The sequence below is a fragment of the Chelonoidis abingdonii genome, chromosome 1 (assembly GCF_003597395.2).
Source record: "Chelonoidis abingdonii isolate Lonesome George chromosome 1, CheloAbing_2.0, whole genome shotgun sequence".
NCBI classification, from domain to species: domain Eukaryota; kingdom Metazoa; phylum Chordata; order Testudines; family Testudinidae; genus Chelonoidis; species Chelonoidis abingdonii.
The window spans coordinates 271,038,757-271,058,721 of NC_133769.1; the positions used below are offsets into that span (position 1 = coordinate 271,038,757).

The window sequence follows — 19,965 nt, forward strand, 5'->3', positions numbered from 1 at the left end:
ATTAATATTATGTGCTCCATAGTAATACCGCTTGGAAAAGTTCATCTTCTTACCAATAAGGCTAATCATTTCAGCCTGGTATAACACATAATATTATTCAATTGAATGACTCATTGATTTTACTTATACATAGGAGCTACAGTCATTATAAAAATAATTATAATTTTGCTGACATTCAGTTCCAGGGGAAAATGAGGTATACTGTTTACATATTATAAAACATGTAGATCACATTTTTCAACCAAGTTGGCTAAACTGGGTTACTTAACAAAAAATGCACAGGAGGGTTTATTGGTATGACCCACTGAGTTTTGCTGCACTTTACTGCTGCTTTTTGGTAGTTTTATGTGTATTGATTTCATATTAGCTATACATGTACATAAGGTGGCAAATCAAGACTAGACATAGTATAGTCCCAGTAAGTGTAAAAAAAAAAAAACAGCACACATTTTATAAAGAAAGAGTTTCAATATACACATACACTTTCCATGGTAAGGGAGAAAATTTCTGCAGTCTACTCTTTTGATGCCTTCCAAGAGAGCATTTTTATTAGATAGTTATCATACTTCGGCTTTGTCTGCATTTGGAAAAAATGACAAATACAGCAATGGTTTTTCCCTATCCTCTCTCAGCTGGCATTGAAAACAATTTAAGTCACAGACCAAACAGAACAGTATTGACAAACTCAGATAATAGAGCCATATTTGACTTCTGCGTTAGAACATAATTCAAACAGGTCTCGTTGGAAATATTTTCTCACAGTTTGGCCAGAGAGAGAGAACTGCCTATTCCCTACTGTTACAACTGGGTTCAAAAAACGGTATTTGAGAAATGTACTGAAATAAGGAAGGGGAAAAAATGAAAAAATAATGGGGAGAAAAGGGTATCCAACCTTTCCCAAATTTCAAGAAGGTCTGTATGTGAATTTTGAGCAGAAGTTGAGTCCTATTTTATGTGAGTGCATCAACCATTCCCTAGACATATGGTCCTTGAAATTTAAATTAGAAATGTTTCAGGTGAAATGACAACAAAACATTAAAAATAATATAAAATAAAATAGGGCCAAATTTTTCAAAATTGTGTGTTTAAGATTAGTTTCCTAAATACATAAGCAAAAAACAAAAAAATAGCCTGCTTTCAAAGATGCTAAGCACACTAGCTGCCTTCCACTTTAACAGAATTTGCGTGTGTTTAGCATTTCTGAGAAGCCAGAGAACTTTCATTTATGTGTCTAAATGTGGCCTTAAGAATAATCATCTGTGACACTGGCCTTGGATCAAGGACAGAGCTGATGTCCCAGGGGGTCCTTTTGTTATTTGGCAAACCTGAGAGACCCCCCAGTCCTGCTATATAGGAGATGAGGGTGCCTTGGCTGGGTTTAGCAGGTTTTGTGTATCTGTTGGGGGAAAGATGCTGAGAGTATTAATTATCATTGTCCTAGTCAATTTTGTTTTGATGGCCTGTACCTCTCAGACATTGGCTACAGTCTCAATAACTGGATATATGCACATCTATTAAAGATTGGCTGGATTTTTTATTGTTGCTAAACTCAAAACTCAAAGCTAATAGCATTTATGGTAGTATGTTCTAGCAGCAAGGCTTAGATTCATCTTCCCAAGTAGGGGTAAATTATTTGAGCAGGGTTGTGTCTTCAACTCTTTCCCACAGATTAAGCACCAATTTACCTTCTTGCGCCTACGTTTGGAAACACAAGTTTACCCAACTCTTGGTGCAAATTTGGGTGCTTTTCTTGGTGCATTAGAATTCACAGGATAGTACACCTGTCTGGGTCTTGGAAACATACAAGCCTTTTTGTCTAATTTAAACAGAGTCTGGTAGACTTTTGATGCTGTATAAAATAAGTAATATTGTCATCATTAAGCTGCTCTGCTCAGTCTTTGCACAGTTAAGTATATTCAGTATTTGAGTATCAAAAGGCAAGGCCATCCTTAGCCATACGCAGAATAGGTCTCTGGGCAGGGGTGGGGGAAGGAACTCACCTGTGAGTGTGACTCCTTCCTCCGGTGTGAGGTGAGGCAGACTCAGCGGCTCTGGCAGTACCCTTTGTTGTCCCCTATAACATCAATTCTTCTCCCCCCTGCCCCACAGAGCACCCCACCTTTCTCTCTTCCCCCTCTCCTCCCTGGCTGCCCGTTGAGGAATGACAATGAAAGTAACTCACTTCCCTGGCAGGCAGACAGGTTTGGAATGGTCGCACAGGGCTAGGTTGGGGCATGTGCAAAAAATCAGGACAGGAGGTCGGGATAGAGTGGGCAGATGTCCCACTTTTATAGGGACAGTCCCAATTTGGGGGTCTTTTTCTTATATAGACTCCTGGTGCCTATATAAGACAAAGCCCCAAATATCGGTCACCCTAGCTGGGGAGTGCGTCTCTCCCCTGGGCAGAGCTGCACAGCACAAGATGAGCTGCTGTGGCTCCATGGGTGCCCCGTCCCTGAGATCAGATGCTGCGCTAACTTCACCATGGTCCGTTGGCCTGGCAGTGGTGCCCAATGGCGTGTGATCAGACCTGAGGGTTTGCTGCTGCTGTTGCCACTCTGCACCCCAAGAGGTGGATTTTGGGGTCTGCAGTTTTCCACCTATCTCCACCTCTACTGCAGCTGTTGGACCAGCAGGCTGAGGGGTGAGCCAAGCATGAAAGAAGTGCTGTGTTGCCATTTAGATTGTCATTTAACAAATTTGTTTGCCAAAAATGCTTGCTAACAATCCTGAATTCAATTTCAATTTAAAAAAAAAAAATCAATATCTTAGTCAAAAACAGAAAATTAAGTTGTTGACAATTATTTGTGACAAGTTCGGCTATGGGGAAGGAGGGGCCAGTTTCACCAGAGATAAAAAATGGTGACTGACTTCCTATAGCCTGTTACTGCTAAATAGAGCCTCCAACAACTGTAATATCTCATCTCCTTGCTAGTGTACAGAAGAGCATGGTCCAACTTTAACAGCCCACGAACCCCTGTCACTAATTGTGAATATCATGAACTCTCCCCTAAAAGAATGATATTTCACGGATTTAATTTTAAAAATTTCCTATGTGAATATGCATGCCCGCACCCCGCCCTGCTCTTCCTGGGCTGACGCGGGGCCTCCGGGCCGCGTCTCCCCTGCTGATGGGGGCAGGGCTCAGGTTGCCAGCCCAAAGGCCAAGCCCACTCTTCCTGTTACTCAGACTGCCACCCACGACAGAGACATGGGGTCAGGCTGCTGGCTCCTGCGGACCTCCGGACTCGGACTGCCAGCCCAACTGCCCGCCACTCTCTCTGGGGTTCGGGTGTCTCCGCTGCAACTGGTCCATCTTCTGTCTCCAGTGCCGGAGTCCTCTGCCGCCATGATTGGTCTGCAACCCCCAGGATCACAAACCCAGTTGGGACCACTGTATAGAGCAGGAGTTGGCAACCTACAGCAACACTGCCAAAGTGGCATGCCAGCTGATTTTTGATGCCTGGGGTTCAGGCTGCTGCCCGGGATACGCTGCGCTCCCATTGCCAGCCAGGTCCCGCGGGCACGCTTGGCCACTCAGCATCCTCGCTGCTGGCCTGAGGACCCCGAAGGAACCCAGCTGGCAGTGAAGCTAAACAGGCTGTGGCTGAGACCGCCCGGCTGTGCACACTCAACCCACTGTTGGCCTGGGGTTCCATTCACTCAGCTGGCAGCAGGCTGAGCAGGACTAAATTCAACAAAAGAACAAGAGCAACTAATGACAAAGTGCAAGGACCTAGAAGGCTTCCTGAAGCAGCGTGAAGTTTGATTTAAAATGGACTTGAAACTGTATGAAGAATGAGTACACGCATCAGTGTTGCCACATGCAAAATCAATGAAATGGACATGTACAGTTATTCATCCAGCAAAACTTGTTGATATAATACCCCATGTGTACATTGCCACTCATATTCTACTGACAATTTCTGTAACAGTAGCATCCGAGAACATTTCTCTCCAAAAAGCTCATTAAAAAACTAACCTTTCCACTCTACGAGTCAGGAAACACTTGACTGTCTTGCTATTCTGCAACAAACAAACATCACTTTGTCTTTGTCATACAGTGACATACTGATTGGCAGCCAAAAAAGCCAGAAAGATGCTTTTAAATAAAAATAAATCCTTGTTCAATACCTCTTCATAGAAATTCCAACAAATACGTTACAAAAATTTAAAAAATTATATTATTTGCATCATTCTGTCAAATCAGAATTTTTTCTATAGTGCTACTTCTTTAGTGCTAGTCCATCAGCATTACAGTGTGCTTCGCTAAGTTAAACTGGTTTTAATAACATGCATGTGGCAAGTTTTCCAATAATGTAAGCTTATGTTTGTATTGCTCAGAGCAAGTCAGGCACAGGGGCACCAGTTTAATAATCCCGCTTAGGGCACCATAAATCCTAAGGGCGGCCCTGTCAAAAGGGGTCAGCAAGGGCTTGTGATGGTTCCCTTTTGCTGTTACTTCCCACTTTTCATCATTGCCAGCACATCTTACCGTCAGGTATTATTTTATTAAATTATTTTTATAAAGTAGTAGCCTTTGGACCATTAACTGTGTCTGTCCAGCAGCACAAGTCTCTGTGTCTCTTTTCAGTATCTATTTTAAGTAACATTAAACATCACCAGCTATCAGTGAACTGAAACATGACAACAGCATGTTTTCCAGCTACTTTGGTTTTGTACAGGCTTTGGTTCCTGGTTGTTCTGCTCACTCACATGGCAAGATGTAAACTAAAACTTACTAGATCCTGATCATGCTTCAGAGATCAGGACTCTAGTAAGTTTCAATTTGCAACTTACAGCCTGAATAGATGGAACAGCCAAGAGATTACCCAAAAAAGAAAATCCCTGCTGGTTTCACATCACTGCCTGTACATCACACAGAACAGAACTCTTCAGAATGGAGCAACAGGAGCAGAGAGAAGAGGAAAGAAAGGATGGACCACAACAATAAAACAAGAAGGGAAAAGGAAGACTGACAACCCATCGGAAGTGATGGGAGAAGAGAATTAAAAATACTGTTAAAATGGTAAAGGAGTAGAGCTACTGAGATTATATATTGCAGAAAGGACTATGGGAGAGGTAAAGCTCACAAAGAAAAGTATAGGGAGAGGAACATGCAAACAGTAAGAGGAAAGAAGAGTTGACAGAACATATCCTAATTGGGGGGCAGAGGGTGCGAAAGGGTAGGGAATGGCAGAGTGAAGGAAACTAAGAACACTACACCAATTAAAGGAGAGAAAGAAACAAATTCAGCATACTTATGATTGGACAGTAAAATGTGTTTTTCTTTCCTTTAAGTTATATTTATTAGTTTATTTATAATGATAGCCTTGTCTTAGACAGTCATAGGCAATACATATAGAACATTGATGCTGCATGCTACACAACCAGTATTGCTAATGGATAGCCAGTCAGAATGCACCACTGAGAAGCAGAAAGTGAAATCAGCAGAGGGCGTTACTTGGAATGCTAAACATTGATATATGCATTCCAACTGACATCAGAACAATTTTTTCTTTGCGATAACTAATAATAATAAATGGAGACATACCAATCTCCTAGAACTGGAAGGGACCTTGAGTCCAGCCCCCTGCCTTCACTAGCTGGACCAAGTACTGATTTTTGCCCCAGATCCCTAAGTGGTCCCCTCAAGGATTGAACTGACAACCCTGGGTTTAGAAACCCAATGCTCAAATCACTGAGCTATCCCTCCCCCTATCTCAGACAGTCTTAGAAAAGCAAGACTGTTTGGATGAGCACAGTTAAAGGTAACCTGAAAATATTGTAAATAAATTCCAAGTGCCCCAAGGAGCAAATGGATCCAGGTGCATTACACAGATTAGAGATTTCAGTTGTATCCTGGTTTCACCAACACCGCATATCACCAGCTCACACTGATATGATGCACTTAACCGTGCTGAGAACTATACATCACCTTAAAAACCTCAATGAAATCTAACTATTTGAGCTGGTGGGGGAAAAGTGAAAAGTGGCTTTTTTTCTTTTAATATACAGTATGATTCGGCAAACTTTTTAAACATAGTTTTTAAAACTAGCCAGAGACCAAAAGAAAAAAGGTGCTACCTGCATAACTCCCTATAACTGTCTCCAACGTCCATCAAGGTTAACAGATTGAAGTGATACCACCAGCCTACTGGAACAATCATATCAGAAAAAGGAATAGGTCAAGAGACATCAGGGGGTCGAAAATTAAAAATAAGTGAGAATAAGTTTTTAAAAAGTCATGTGGACTGCACCACTGCCCCTCACTATTTGTGTTGCTCAAAATACTCAGTTAATTTACAAAAACACTTGCAGGTAGCCTTTTAGATCAGTGGTTACAAATACTACAAAAACAAAACCACAACTCAAAATATACAAATGAAGCTTAGAAAAAAATGTATTTAAAATTTATGTTGTAAAAAGGGTTCCATACTATAAAACAGCAATTTTATTTAACAAATTCTCCTACTAAAATTCTACCATGGTTAGCAATCTTGTCTTCCTTTCATTTCTGCTTGAATGACAGTGAGTGATAAGTCATCTCCTGATCTCACAACAGTGACACAAAAGCTAGCCAAAAGAAATGCTGAATTAAATTTTGCCATCTTAATTTCCAATTTGTCCACACCTGTGATTTCAGTGCAGTTAAACTAGTGCAATATAGCTGCACCAGTGAAAACTCTCAGTGGGAATGCACTATACTGGTATAAAAGTGTTTTTCAGCACCACAAATTATCCCAATTTTAAACCAGTCTAAGGTGTGACAGCACTAGTCACCTTCTGCACTGGTTAAGTACATGCATCCATAGCAGGGGGTTGTGTTGGCGTAGCTCAGGTTAAGCAACCTGTGGTACACATGCCAAAGGCCAAAGGGGGCATGCGCAAGCTGATTTCAGTGGCACTCATATACCTGGGGTCCTGGCCACTGTCTGGGGGCTCGCATTTTAAACTTAATTTTTTAAATGAAACTTCTTAAAACATTTGAAAACCTTATTTACTTTACATATACAACAATAGTTTAGTTTATATTATAGACTATAGAAAGAGATATTAAAAACATTAAAATGTATGACTGGCACGCAAAACCTTAAAATTAGACGTGAATAATGAAGAAGCACTAACAATCTCTTCATGCGAAAGGTTGCCGCGACCCCTGGCGTAGCTACACCATTACAAAAAACAACAAGAAAACCCTCTTAAAGTGACAAATCCTTAGGCTCATACAACAGTAATCAGAGGGCTCTTCCAGGCTGTCGCCTCCACAAAACACTGTACATCAGTGGTTTTCAACATCTCATTGCAGACCCCTAAAAAAATTGCAAATGGTAGTGCAGACCCCTTTGGAAATCTTAGGCATAGTCTGCAGTCCCCCAGGGATTCACAGACCACAGGCTGAAAACCACTGCTTTACAGAATTACCGAATTCAGGAAAGCACTCTCAGCATGTGCTTAACTTTAAAATAGATATTTTCCTGAAGCAGCAGCTTTTCTAAATGAGGACCGAAGGTGACTACCACACATTACACTTGGCCTTAGCTAAAATAAGAGTTCCACGTAGGTTTTTGTTTGCTTTTTCCCATTCTAGAATGTATTTAGAAGCAGAATGGTGATTTGATTTTAGCATGGGATAGAGGAAAAGTTGGTGGTCCAGACTGTATTCATGCAAACTGTGGTCCAAATAATGATGAAGAATGAAGAGCAGAAGCATCCTTCTGTCAGCCTCCACATAAAGAGAAATGTACCTGCCTAACACCTTACGCAAAAAGGATATATTTAATTTCATGAATACTTTAAAATAAATTCCTTTTTAAACTAACCAGTGATCACTGTGTCTTGTATCCTGTCTGCAACTCATTCATGTACTCAGTCTTCAAAGATCAGTTTGCAAAGCTAAAATATGATGATTTAAGAGATAGGGCGTTATGGCAATGGGGAACTTAAAAACCATTAAAACATTATTTGTTCTATAGGGATTACTTATTACACATTCAATTTAGTCAACCATGTCTGCTGAGAGGCACACAAATCCCACCATAGCTAATTTAAGAACTTACCAATTTCCCTTGCAATTCTGACAGCTTCATCTGCATCCTGTAAAAGCAGGAAATGAGACCTAACATTAATCCCATCAGCCATTGCACTATGTCCTTAGGGCAGTCATATATTCCACTACTGTCTCCTCTGATTCATTTAATGTTTGATTTTACAACCTTCTGACCCTTTTCAGTCAGAGGAATGTAAAATTAATACCATAAGTGGAATGTAAATTCTACCTCATCATTATTACACTGAGAAACTCAAAGCAGCAAGCAATCAGCTGACAGGAAGCACTACTAGAATCTCAAAATCATTTTCTGCAGTTGAAGGAATTTAAATGGTAAAATTTAGAAATTTACAATCAATAATGGATCATAAATCAGATCATTAAAGCTTGTCCATTGCCAGCTTGTTTCTGTCCTGTTATTTATGTCATGTTTTCCCAGATGCTGTCAGCAGGGGGAGTTGATTCTCTATTGTTTGGATAAGATTCAGAATCTTACAGAACTTCTTTAAGGACTAAATCTTGCAGTCCTTATTCAGGCAAAATTCATATCAACTTCATTTTTGCAGTTTTGAGCCTCAAGACAGATGCTTTAATGTAACTTGTTAGGGTTTTGAACTGTTGTCTGAAATGCATAAATTCAAATAATGGCTTCCGGATCAATAAGAGTTTGTAAGATACTATTAATTAGCAAAGTTATTTTGTTGTCACCATCTATATTGCATCAGCTGGCTCAAACTACGGAAAGGAAAGTGTAATGGAGTGTGGGTGAGACGGAAGCCAAGGGAAGTAAAATGATTCTCCCAAGGTACTTTCAGCACAGGTTCACTTGTAACAGCCAAATTTTCGATCTCATTCAGTAGTTAAATTCTGCTGCCCTTTACCCACAACAATATATTTCCATCATGATACTGTAAAAAGAAAAAATTTTATAGGCTAGTGGCATGGGTTAAATCTGAAAATTCCATCCAAATTTGCTAATATTTATACTATTCTGTGACATACATTAAAAGATTTGAATGGAAGGCAGTAATGTCTGGAAACCACCAGCTGCTACGTGGGTCTGAAGCTTAAGGGGTTGACTTATGAACATTAAAATGAAACTCAATATTTTTAAAGCTTTTAAGGCAATTCGTTTTAAAAGCACCCAGGTCAGAACATTTTTTTAAAATACATACAAAATGTTCATACCTGGTTCATTTATGTCCAATAATAAAACAAAATCCTCTTTAAAAGTCTTCAGTACCTAGTAACAACCCCATGAAGAATAAGGAGGCTGGCAGGGGAAGTTGTCAGAAAATTTAATTTCCTTTCATTAGCTAGTCTGCTCCACAAATCGGTGCTTGTTAAGTTCAAAGCAGTCCTGAAAGCTACATCAGTTTTAAGTCTTTTTACTCCAAGCAGTCACATCTGTTAATGAGATTTTTCCAAATAACAATTGTTTTTAAGTCAGAGATAAATCTACAAAATAAAATCAAGGTTTACTGTTTTATTACACCTTGCTGCTTTCCATGACCCTGCACTCTCCAAATTTTAGCTTAAAGGGATAAAAATGCATGAAAAGGGTCATTTAAGAATGTTAGTGGTTTCCACACATTGAGTTTGAAGGTTCTTTGTTCCTGCCTGTGACAGTTATGCGAGAATACTTCCCCTTAATAGCCTCTCTGTCAGGAAGTGTTAAACCTGCCAAATGCAGACAATTAGAGCCTCTTGAACAAAATGCAGGAAGAGTGATGACTGATGAAGAGCCACGATTATAGTCAAGAAGGAAACTTTTACATTTCTTTTCTCTTGCAAATTCAGTCATATATTTGCAAAATAGAATTGAGAGAGGGGGAAGCAAATAGGATAAATTTTTTCACTTAGTTACCTGCAAACAAGTGGCTAATGTATATTGCAAGTTCAGAGAAAAACAAGCAGCAAATCACTGGAAGACAACTTTTCAGAGCCATGATTGTTTTAAACATACAGTCAACAATTTTAAAGAATAAATAGCACAATATAAGAAGCATAGCATTAATTGCCCCAAATCATTTTATCCTGAAAAACAATGAGGGAAACAGATTTAAGAAGCCCGCCCAGCAAGAATATCACTTATTTACACTATTTTAACATCAATTTAGTTGGCGCTAATGTATTAAAATTAAAAGAACTTCACAACAGCAATTCAATGCATATCCAAATTTTTTAGCTTCACAGTCTGCTTTAGAAACAGAAGATATTGTTTGTTTGTTTTCAAATTGTTAAAAGAGGGAGGAGAGATAGAAACTGCTTGGAAAAAATGCATAAACAACTAGCATAATTCAGTCTCTAGCAACTGCCTTTTGATCTCTTTCCTTGAAACAGTAAATTTTAATATGGTGCATTTTATTTGAACATTACATAAAAATGGCAAGTGTCCAAGTTCTAATAAAAATTTAAGGCAGTTATTTTTAGATTATTGGTGCTGAGTAGTTCTGACAGACACACTGCATAGCTGCTGTGGAAAAAAATTCAGTATCACAAATAATGTACTATCCAATGCATAAGAGCATGTGTGGAAAATATACAAAGAAAACATGAGTATTAAAAGAGTATTTTAAAATATTTTAATGTACTTCATATTTTGCAAAGGTTTCATTGGTGTATTGATGTTTCCTGTAAATACCGTTAAGCTACACTAGTTTTTGTTTAAAACACATTAATTATAAAAAAAAACTATACAATTCTGGCACATTATTTTATTATGCTAATACATTTTTACTAGTTTGGACAATTAATAAAAAAGTGATATAAAAGTCACGTTACCTATTATGTTTTACAAATGGCTGAGTTTACCATGGTTAAGTTAAAGGGGCATTAAAAAGTCATTTTTGTTAAATTAAATAGAAATTTCTTACCTGTTCATTTGGATTAAAATCTTCTTCGCAATGTACCAGCAGATGGAAACAGGAAAAAAGTAGTGGATTGACTTGCTGAACTAGTTGAGAGACTTTGGGAGCTCTACAATTTTTATTACCTAGTAATAACTACTTAATATTTTTCACGGATGAGGACGTTTGGTGGTGTAAAGGAACTTGGAAAATCCAAAATAATAGGTAAGTGGTTACTAATGTCCAATATTTATTTTGCAAGAGGTTTAGGGGGCATTTTAACATCAGTATCCAGCTCAAAAACATACTGAAATGGCTACGTAGGAAAAAACCAAAACATACAGAAAAATCTTCACCCCACTGAAATCTATGTCAAAACTCCCACTGACTTCAGAGGGGAGAGGATTTCATCTATAGATATTAACCTACTGGACCCACACTCAGCCTTGCGGCACTTGCTGTACAAGTAAACTGGACACTATCCAGCAACTTTTCTCTGCTATTATCTTCCCCACTCCCACCTTTCACTACAGCCTCTTTCCGCCTTCCCACTACCCAGTTTCTCCCTCACGTTTCTTTAACCTGTAAAATCATGTCTTCTGTCACTTTCCCCACTGTGAGAAACCCACATACACTTCTTTATCACCACTCATTTTGGTCATTGCTCACCTTGATTATCATTGTAACTTCTTTCTCTTTGGCCTCTCTGCTTCTCACCTCTCCCATTTAATGCCATGTCACTACAGAGACTATACCAGCAAAGCTATAGTACCACAGGATTCTTCTGGCAGCATAACTGCATTTACACTGGGGGCTAGGTCAGCATAGCTATGTTATTAAGGCCTTGGCTACACTGGCGCTTTACAGCGCTGCAACCTTCTCGCTCAGAGGTATGAAAAAACACCCCCCTGAGCGCAGCAAGTTACAGCGCTGTAAAGCGCCAGTGTAAACAGTGCCCCAGTGCTGGGAACACAGCTCCCAGTGCTGTAAGCTAATCCTCACGGGGAGGTGGAGAACCTGCAGCGCCAGGAGAGCTCTCTCCCAGCGCTGGAGCCGCTTCAAAGCGCTGCTGCGGAAGCGCTCCCACGGCAGCGCTGTACAGCTGCAAGTGTAGCCATACCTTCAGTGATGTGGGTTTTTCATGCTCCTGGGAGATGTAGCTATGTTGACCTAAATTTTAAGATGTAGACCAGGCCCCAGTCTAACCAAAATATCTGCTGAAGTCCTCATGTTCTCAAACCGATGCCCCCTACTGACTCCCTTGATCTTACTGTACCAGATTCAAACTCCTCATCCTCATATTCTTGCATAATCCTGCTCTCACCCACAGCTGCGCTCTTATTTCCTTATTTCCCAACTCACTTTCACTGCTCCTCCCAATACTCTATCTTCAATGATCCCTTTATCTCCCTCTTCCACTCTTGACTTTAGACCTTCATTTATGCTGATCACTCCCCTAGGAACAGGTTCCCATCTCTTGAATGCCAGGCATCATCATCATCTTCCATTTTTCAAAACTCTTCTTAAAGACGAACACTTGAAAGAATCCTTTCTATTGTACAGTACTTTGTTCTCCTGGCCAATAACCTCTCCACAGCCTCTCCTGCCTGAACTGTTGTGCTGTGTTTAGACCTTTGTTTGTCTCATCTCTTAAATCAGTGATTTTCAACCTTTTTTCATTTGGGGGCCTCTAAAATTTTTCAAATGCAGGTGCGGATCCCTTTGGGAATCTTAGACATAGCCTGCAGACACCCTTGGGTCCATAGACCATCGGTATAAAACCGTTGTCTTAAATGATAAGCTATTTGAGGAAGCAGATGTGTTCTACTCTAGATCTGTGAAGCACCCTGTACATTTCGCGGCACTGTTTAAATGACATTTAATAAACAGACAGACAGCTCTTCATGCTGAGCAATGTAGTCTTCCTTAATGCAGTCTTGAACTAAACAAGACAGTGAAGCACTGGATCTTTCTTATGCCTTTTTGTCCATCAAAAAACAACCACCCTGATCGGTCTTTCTAACTTGTAAAGTGGTCTTTACAGTATTATGCAAAGCTCACTTCAGGTAGAGAGTGTGAAGGCATTTTTCTTTCCAAATGGAAAGAGGACGTCAACGTGGTAAGTAAAAAGGAGAATAGAGTTGGGCACAAAGGAGAGTTACTCATCCAACTCTCAAGGACTTTCACTGGAATTAGAGAACATAAAAGCCCTTTATGTCTTGAAAAATCCCACTCCTCAAGACTACTTTGTCCTGATGAAAAGTCAGGTACGGATTCAAACACAGAAGAGCCTGAAGGCTCTCCTGCTAACTGGCCAAGTGGATGGCTACTAGAAACGCAGAAATGCAAAGTTAAAAACAAGTTTGAGACCAAACACTATGGGCTTGGCTACACTTGCAAGTTGCAGCGCTGGTGAGGGGGTTACAGCGCTGCAACTTACCAGGTGTCCACACTTACAGAGCTCAGCCAGCGCTGCAACTCCCTTCCTGCAGCGCTGGCTGTACACCTGGTCTGCTACGGGTGTAGCGAATCCAGCGCTGCTGATGCAGCGCTGCTCATCAGGTGTGGACACTCACCAGCGCTGTTATTGGCCTCCAGGGTATTAGGAGGTATCCCACAATTCCCAGAAGTACTCCCGGAGCTACTTATCTAAAAAACAAACACAGCTGCTCTTTCCTGCAGCGAGCGAGCGAGCCGAGGCTTTGGAATGTTCACAGCTGTTTGCTTGAGGAGACAAACAGACGGCAGGGGGAGAGAGGGAGTCCGCGGAGAAGCTGCTTACTGGTCTGAAGCCTTCTAACATTTAAGAGTGATTGAGAGAGGGTGGGGAAATGGCCAGAATTGCAAGGCAGGGAGCTGTCACACAGTGTCTGCTCCAAAAATCCACTCTCTCTGTCTCCCCGACGCTCCCTGTCACACTCCACCCCTCCCCTCTTTGAACTTGCAAGGCAGGGAGCTGTCACAGTGTCTGCTCCAAAAATCCACTCTCTGTCTCCCGACGCTCCCTGTCACACTCCACCCCACCCCCTCTTTTGAAAAGCACGTTGCGCCCACTGAACGCTGGGAAGCTGCCACAAGGCACAACATGCACCACTCCCAACAGCGCTGCAAATGCTGCAAATGTGGCCACACTGCAGCGCTGGTCGCTGTCAGTGTGGACATACTGCAGCGCTGGCCCTACACAGCTGTACGACCACAGCTGTAACTACCAGCGCTGCAAAAATGTAAGTGTAGCCAGGCCCTATGATTTTAGCTCCTCATCCCCTCCCTTGAATGCAGCTCCCGTGATAGTATCCACTGAGCTCCTCACCGCATTGCCCTTCTCTTACTGGCTGAATTGGCAAATGGAATGCAGAGCTGTTCTGCACTCTAGCTGATTGATCCAAAAAAAACTCTGTCTACCAGGGACTAAAAGCCCTGTAACACTTTGTGATCCAGGTGGATACCACAATAAACAAGTTTACATCTGTTGTGATTCCTTCTAATCAGGGATTCAAGGCAATTGTAGGCAGATATTATCCTACTTCAGTTGATGGGGTTCTTCCCATGGGTCTAAGTATATAATGCCACAGGCTTTCCCAGTCAAGTCAATCTCTCCTCTGTTCAAGGCTTTATTTCATGTGGGAGCAGTGTTGACTAGTGTGCATCTCTATAGGTTGTTTCTGATATCCAGGAATCTCACAAGAATCTAAAAGAAACAATTTCCCTTTCTCCCCAGAAGGTAGGAAATCTAACCTGATTAGTAAGTTTTGTTTTATGAGGATTTGGGGGGGAGGGGTGGCAGGAGTTTTGATAAACACTGCTCTTCATTCAAGTAGGTGCTGATCTCGTCCAACTGAGGGGTGGGAGATGACGTTTATTTTTGGCATAAAGGTCACGTACAGCTGCCTGTCATTCACATACTAATGCAAACATATTACTAGTGATCCTCTTTCCATTCATTTTTGGGGTTCTCGGGAATTATTAATGGGGAAAATAACTGACTATATGTACTTATGCCATAGGTCTGTAGGTGCAATGTTGTTTGGGAAACAAGCTATTAGTTGTCGTTAGTGTTTGCTAACCACGCCTCAAGCCCACAAAATCAGGGTATTTTACAATAGCACAAAAAACCAGTACCTGAAAACATTAAGGCTGTGTCTATACTACCCAGCTTTTAGCGACACAGCTGTGCCACTACAGCTGGGCTGCTAAAATGCGCACAGTGTAGCCACTGTCTGTTGGCTCTCCACCCCCAATGAGCGGCGTTAGTGTTGTTGGCAGAAGCACGCTTCACACTGAGCGCTCTTCACACTGGTGCTTGTCATCGACAAAACTTTCGCCTTTCAGGTGTAGAGGGTTCCCAACATCTCTGAACAACAGAAGTTTTGTTTTTCACTTGCCAGTGTAGACATAGCCCAATAATATTAAAAATTATCATCAAATCATTTTAAGTGTTCCATAAACATTTGATGGTTTCATGTGTAAAATAAAAGCTACTTCTGAATATTCAACTCCATGGGTCCTACTCATCGGATTTTTTTCCAGCTGCAGTCCTCACTTGCCTTTAGGATTGCTAGAATGAGGGACAAGGTATCAGAAAGAGCAGAGTTCACCTAGGGGTATGTCCACACTACACGCTGGATCAGTGGGTAGCGATCTATCTATCAGGGATTGATTTATCGCGTCTTGCCTAGATGCGATAAATCGATCCAGAACGCACTCCCATCGACTCTGGAACTCCACCAGGGCGAGAGGCAGAAGTGGAGTCGACGGGGGAGCCGTGGCCATCGATCCTGTGCCGTGAGGACAGGAGGTAAACCGAAATAAGATACGTTGATTTCAGCTACGCTATTCCCATAGCTGAAGTTGCATATCTTACATCAACCCCCCACTCCTAGTGTAGACCAGGCCTAGGTAACAGCTAGACTGTTGCTAAGTCTTTCAAACCTTGTATGGAGCAGTTGCTGAAAGACAGGACATAGAAGCCTGCAATGGATCCAAGATGACCTGTTATTGCTGCAACACCTCTGCATTCCCATCAACATTAGCACTGCACCAGCAGAGAGCACACCAGCATAGGGAGTGGCTTTATAAAGGTTTGATCCAAGGCAGTGAACTCTCCTGGATGCTAATGCCATTGTAAAATGCCTGTGAACACTTATTTGTGAAACCAGTGAGTCCTTCAGACATCGCAGGCCCCAGGCATTTCCACAGCACTAGCAATGCTATTTTGCCTAGCATATGCAGATCCACAGTGACTAGCATCCAGCGTCCAGTCATTATCTAGGTCATTCTCAGGCCAATCCAAAGAGGCATCCACATAGGAAAAAATGATTTTGTAAAGCTGTCTCTCTATGGGGAAAGGATCATGGAAGCAAAGCTACCTGTGCAAAAGCCAGGCTGGCTTCTCTTGCTGCAGGAAAAGCTAGATTTAGGCTGTGTCTACACTGCCACTTTCAGCGCTAAAACTTTAGTCGTTCAAGGGTGTGAAAAAACATCCCATTAAGCGACAAAAGTTTTAGCACTGAAAAGTGCCAGTACAGACAGTGCTTTAAAAGCTACCACCACTTGTTCGGGGTGGGTTGTTTTGGGGTTGTTTTTTTTTAAATCGCCGAGAGAGCTCTCCCCTGGCAATAAAGTGTGTCTACACTGCCCATATCACAGCACTGCCACAGCTGTGCTGTAATGTGGGCAGTGTAGATATACCCTTAGTGAAAACGCAGAACTTGGAGATGAAGGACTACATCAGCTCCCAGGTCCACAGGATATGTTCTTTCAATTTCTCCCCTCATCATGTCCTCTCTACCTCCCTCTCTCCAATTAATCTCTCTGTCACTCATTCCTTCCAGCAAAAAACACCAGAAGGGTTTAATCCTGGGTAGATGACATGATGCTGAACGCTGCGTCTTGGTCTATGAAGATCACTAAGTGTTTGTCTACGGGGGAAAAGCCCAGAATAGCTAGTACAGTATAGCTATCAGTGAGTATTCAGTACCATCTCCTTGTGTGGACACACTTATTCTGTGCAAAGAATGCTTTTGTACAGTTTAGCTTAATCCATTTTGGAAGAAGATAAACCTATACCGCAAAAAGGCACTCTTGCGCTTTAAATTCACACCCTAGATATTTTGCACTAAATTTCCCATGAATTCCCCGAGTAGACAAGCCCTAAACTATGGTCAGCATTATGTCAAGAAATTCATTTGTTTACAACCATCTTCAAAACGCAACAATATTTCATAATGTACACAAAGCTTTGTGAGGACCTGGTCAATGCCAAGTGTCAAGATTATAACTTCAGCTGTTTTTGGCTTCAGCTAAATTAAAAAAATATTGATGACAATTTTTTTTAAATGGGAAATATTTTCCCCCTTTTTCCCATAACAGAAACAGATGAAGGGATTTTTGCCCAAATTTATCCCAAAAATTCAACTTGAAGATGAAGACCAACCATGAGAAATTTCACCCCAAAACGTGAAAGTTTCAACAAGTTTTCAGCATGTGAAAACAGTTTTGTATTACGAGCCCATTATGTAGCCTACACACAGACACAGACAAAGGCAGAAAAATAGAAGACCAAAATCACAATCAATATGTCAAAGGAGAGATGAAATCAAAATATCTTCCATTTCACTGTAAGAAACACAGCAAAGATGGTTGAAAAACCTATGGGAAATAGTGTAAGAATTCCTACTGAAATCAGGGAAGAAACACTGCTTATAAGTCTGGAAGGAAAAGAAAAGAAAAGAAGAGAAAAGAAAAGAAAAAGCTTTTTTATCGAACCAGTCTCACAATATATGGTAGTCTACAACTGACCCAGTACTGGGGAGAACTACAAAATATACATGCTGTATCAAATGCCACTGCCACTGCAAAACCTGTGCTGCCCACAAATGCTTAACATATTAACTTTGGCAATGCTTTACCTAGGTCATGCCAATAAAGTTAATACAACTGGGGGGAAAATGAAGGAATAAAAAAACACACATCAAGGTATATATGCATGCATACACACATGTACACATACACAATCACCAACCTACGCCTAGTGTATTAAACTCATATTCCCGTCTTAACTATCGCAAATGTAATTTAAAACATGAAATGTTTTGAGGAACCACACTTCGTATGCCGTCCATGGCATGCTGCTTAATATTTGACAATTCATTCTATTCTTCCAACAGCTCTTCCTCTTCAGAAGCATTTTTGCCATTGAAAATATCAGGACCATGACATTTTTTCAGTTGGATCTTCTATTGAAGTTGGAATATTGAATTTATAATTGCATCCTATATCACACCTTTGAAAAGAATGGTACTTTTATTTAAACAATGTGAGAGCCTATACAGGAGAGACAGCGGTTAAACGGTTTCTCACCTTGACCACTCCATCAAAGCCAGGGATTGTGTTGACCTTTGCATTCTTGGCTAATAATTTGCTTTCAATCTTGTCTCCCATAGCTTGAATAGCATGTGTGTCAGGTCCAATAAAGGTGACACCTTCTGATGCCTGTGGAGACAAGGAAGGTTTAAATTTAAAAAAAAAAAATCCTTAGGCAGGAGTTCATTATGGGTTTACACAAGAAAAATCTAAATTTCTTACTGAAACTTTATTTGGAGAATAATATATTTATGGAGAAACATAACTAAAAGAGAAGCAGCATTTAAGCTGGTACATTAAAAATGTATATGGACTTGTTAAACATGCACACACAGATCCAAACCCCCTATAATCCATGTCTGTATAAATCAAAGCAAGGCCAAAGAAAACAGCAGAAAGTCGAAATATTCCAGTTTGAAAATTAGAAATATCCCTTGAGTGAGAGGAGTCCAGTTAACCAATGATTGAAATAGCCACAAGTGACTTATAAAGATTGCTTACTAAAGTATAATACAGTTCAGGATTTCATTATGCATTCTTTAAATCAAAGCCTTATCCAACATCAAAATGAAAGTATAAAGTCTCTTAGTCAACATTTTTAAAAGACTTTGAAGATTGAACTTAAAAAATATTGAAAATACTGCAATATGGAAAATATAATATTTGCATGCATCCTTCAGACAAGCAAAATCTTACAAATGTGGTTTTCCACATTCAGCTAGAAACAGGGTGGCATAAAAATTACTTTAATACCAGTAGCATGAATTATGATTTTTCCTCATTAATCCCCTATGATGCTAGCCAACAAAAGTGGGTTTGCTTAAGTGAAAAATGTACCTTTCATAACAGTTTCTTAGAATCTTCTATTAAGGGATAATATTATGCAGGTCCACCAGCAATTCCACTGCAATCACCTTTGTTGAAAGTTACTATTTTCTTTTTCTGTGTGCGCACACACACGTAGTGAAAGGAGCTTGTGTGTCCTTTGTACTCAAGAATTAGAGCCAGAACTATTACGTTATTAAGATAATCAAAATTTTATATGGGGATCAAAGCAGGATTAAGGTTAACCATCAAAAGAGTAGTCATGCCAGACTGTATGGCTTTTCCCATTGGCTTGATTTAAAAGAGAAGAACCTCCCTCTAACTGATCAATGAGTTAAGAAGCAAAAGTTACCCACCACAACTGGAAGTATTGAGGAAGGACAGCTTACTGAATACCAGTATTTTCACAACTGCCATTTAACACTGATACTATATTGAAGTTCAGGATTTGTGCTTTAAAGTTTGTGGAATCATCCAAGTCAGCCAACATCAACACTGCCATAGTAATGAATACTCATTATAAGGAATAATCAAATGCTTATTAAATATTTTTAAAGCAAATGTTTGTACTTATACCAGTTTGTAAAGGCTGTTGGATATCTGTATACTTGGATACTCTGTGAGGTATATTGAACCAAATGTGTCCCATAATAAATGTTTAAGGTACAAACATATACACATGTGCATATTACTATAATCCTGACCAAAGCCCAACTCACTGACCACCAAGAAAGTATAAAGGCATCCTCATGTCACCCACAGGTTATCAAAATACAACTCTACACCCATGCCTCAGCCATGGTGCCAGGCCTAACATTCCCAGGTCCATTTAAGGGACTAAAAACAATTGGAAAATAAAATCTGTCCATCAGTCGTACA

At 40.5% G+C, this 19,965-nt stretch overlaps 1 protein-coding gene across 5 annotated transcripts in view; it reads right to left on the minus strand.

The window, feature by feature from the left end:
* Positions 1-19,965, minus strand: part of PCCA (propionyl-CoA carboxylase subunit alpha) — a 477,837-nt gene that overhangs the window by 326,159 nt on the left and 131,713 nt on the right. For 4 of the 5 annotated variants that reach the window (XM_075061511.1, XM_075061508.1, XM_075061509.1 and 1 more), the window contains 2 exons: positions 18,259-18,390; positions 8,061-8,097 (listed from right to left, as the gene is read on the minus strand). In XM_075061511.1, the coding sequence (XP_074917612.1) occupies positions 8,061-8,097; positions 18,259-18,390 (169 nt within the window). Of the gene's footprint in view, positions 1-6,087; positions 6,159-8,060; positions 8,098-18,258; positions 18,391-19,965 lie in introns of those variants that run through there. The other variant, XM_075061510.1, reaches the window with a different exon arrangement.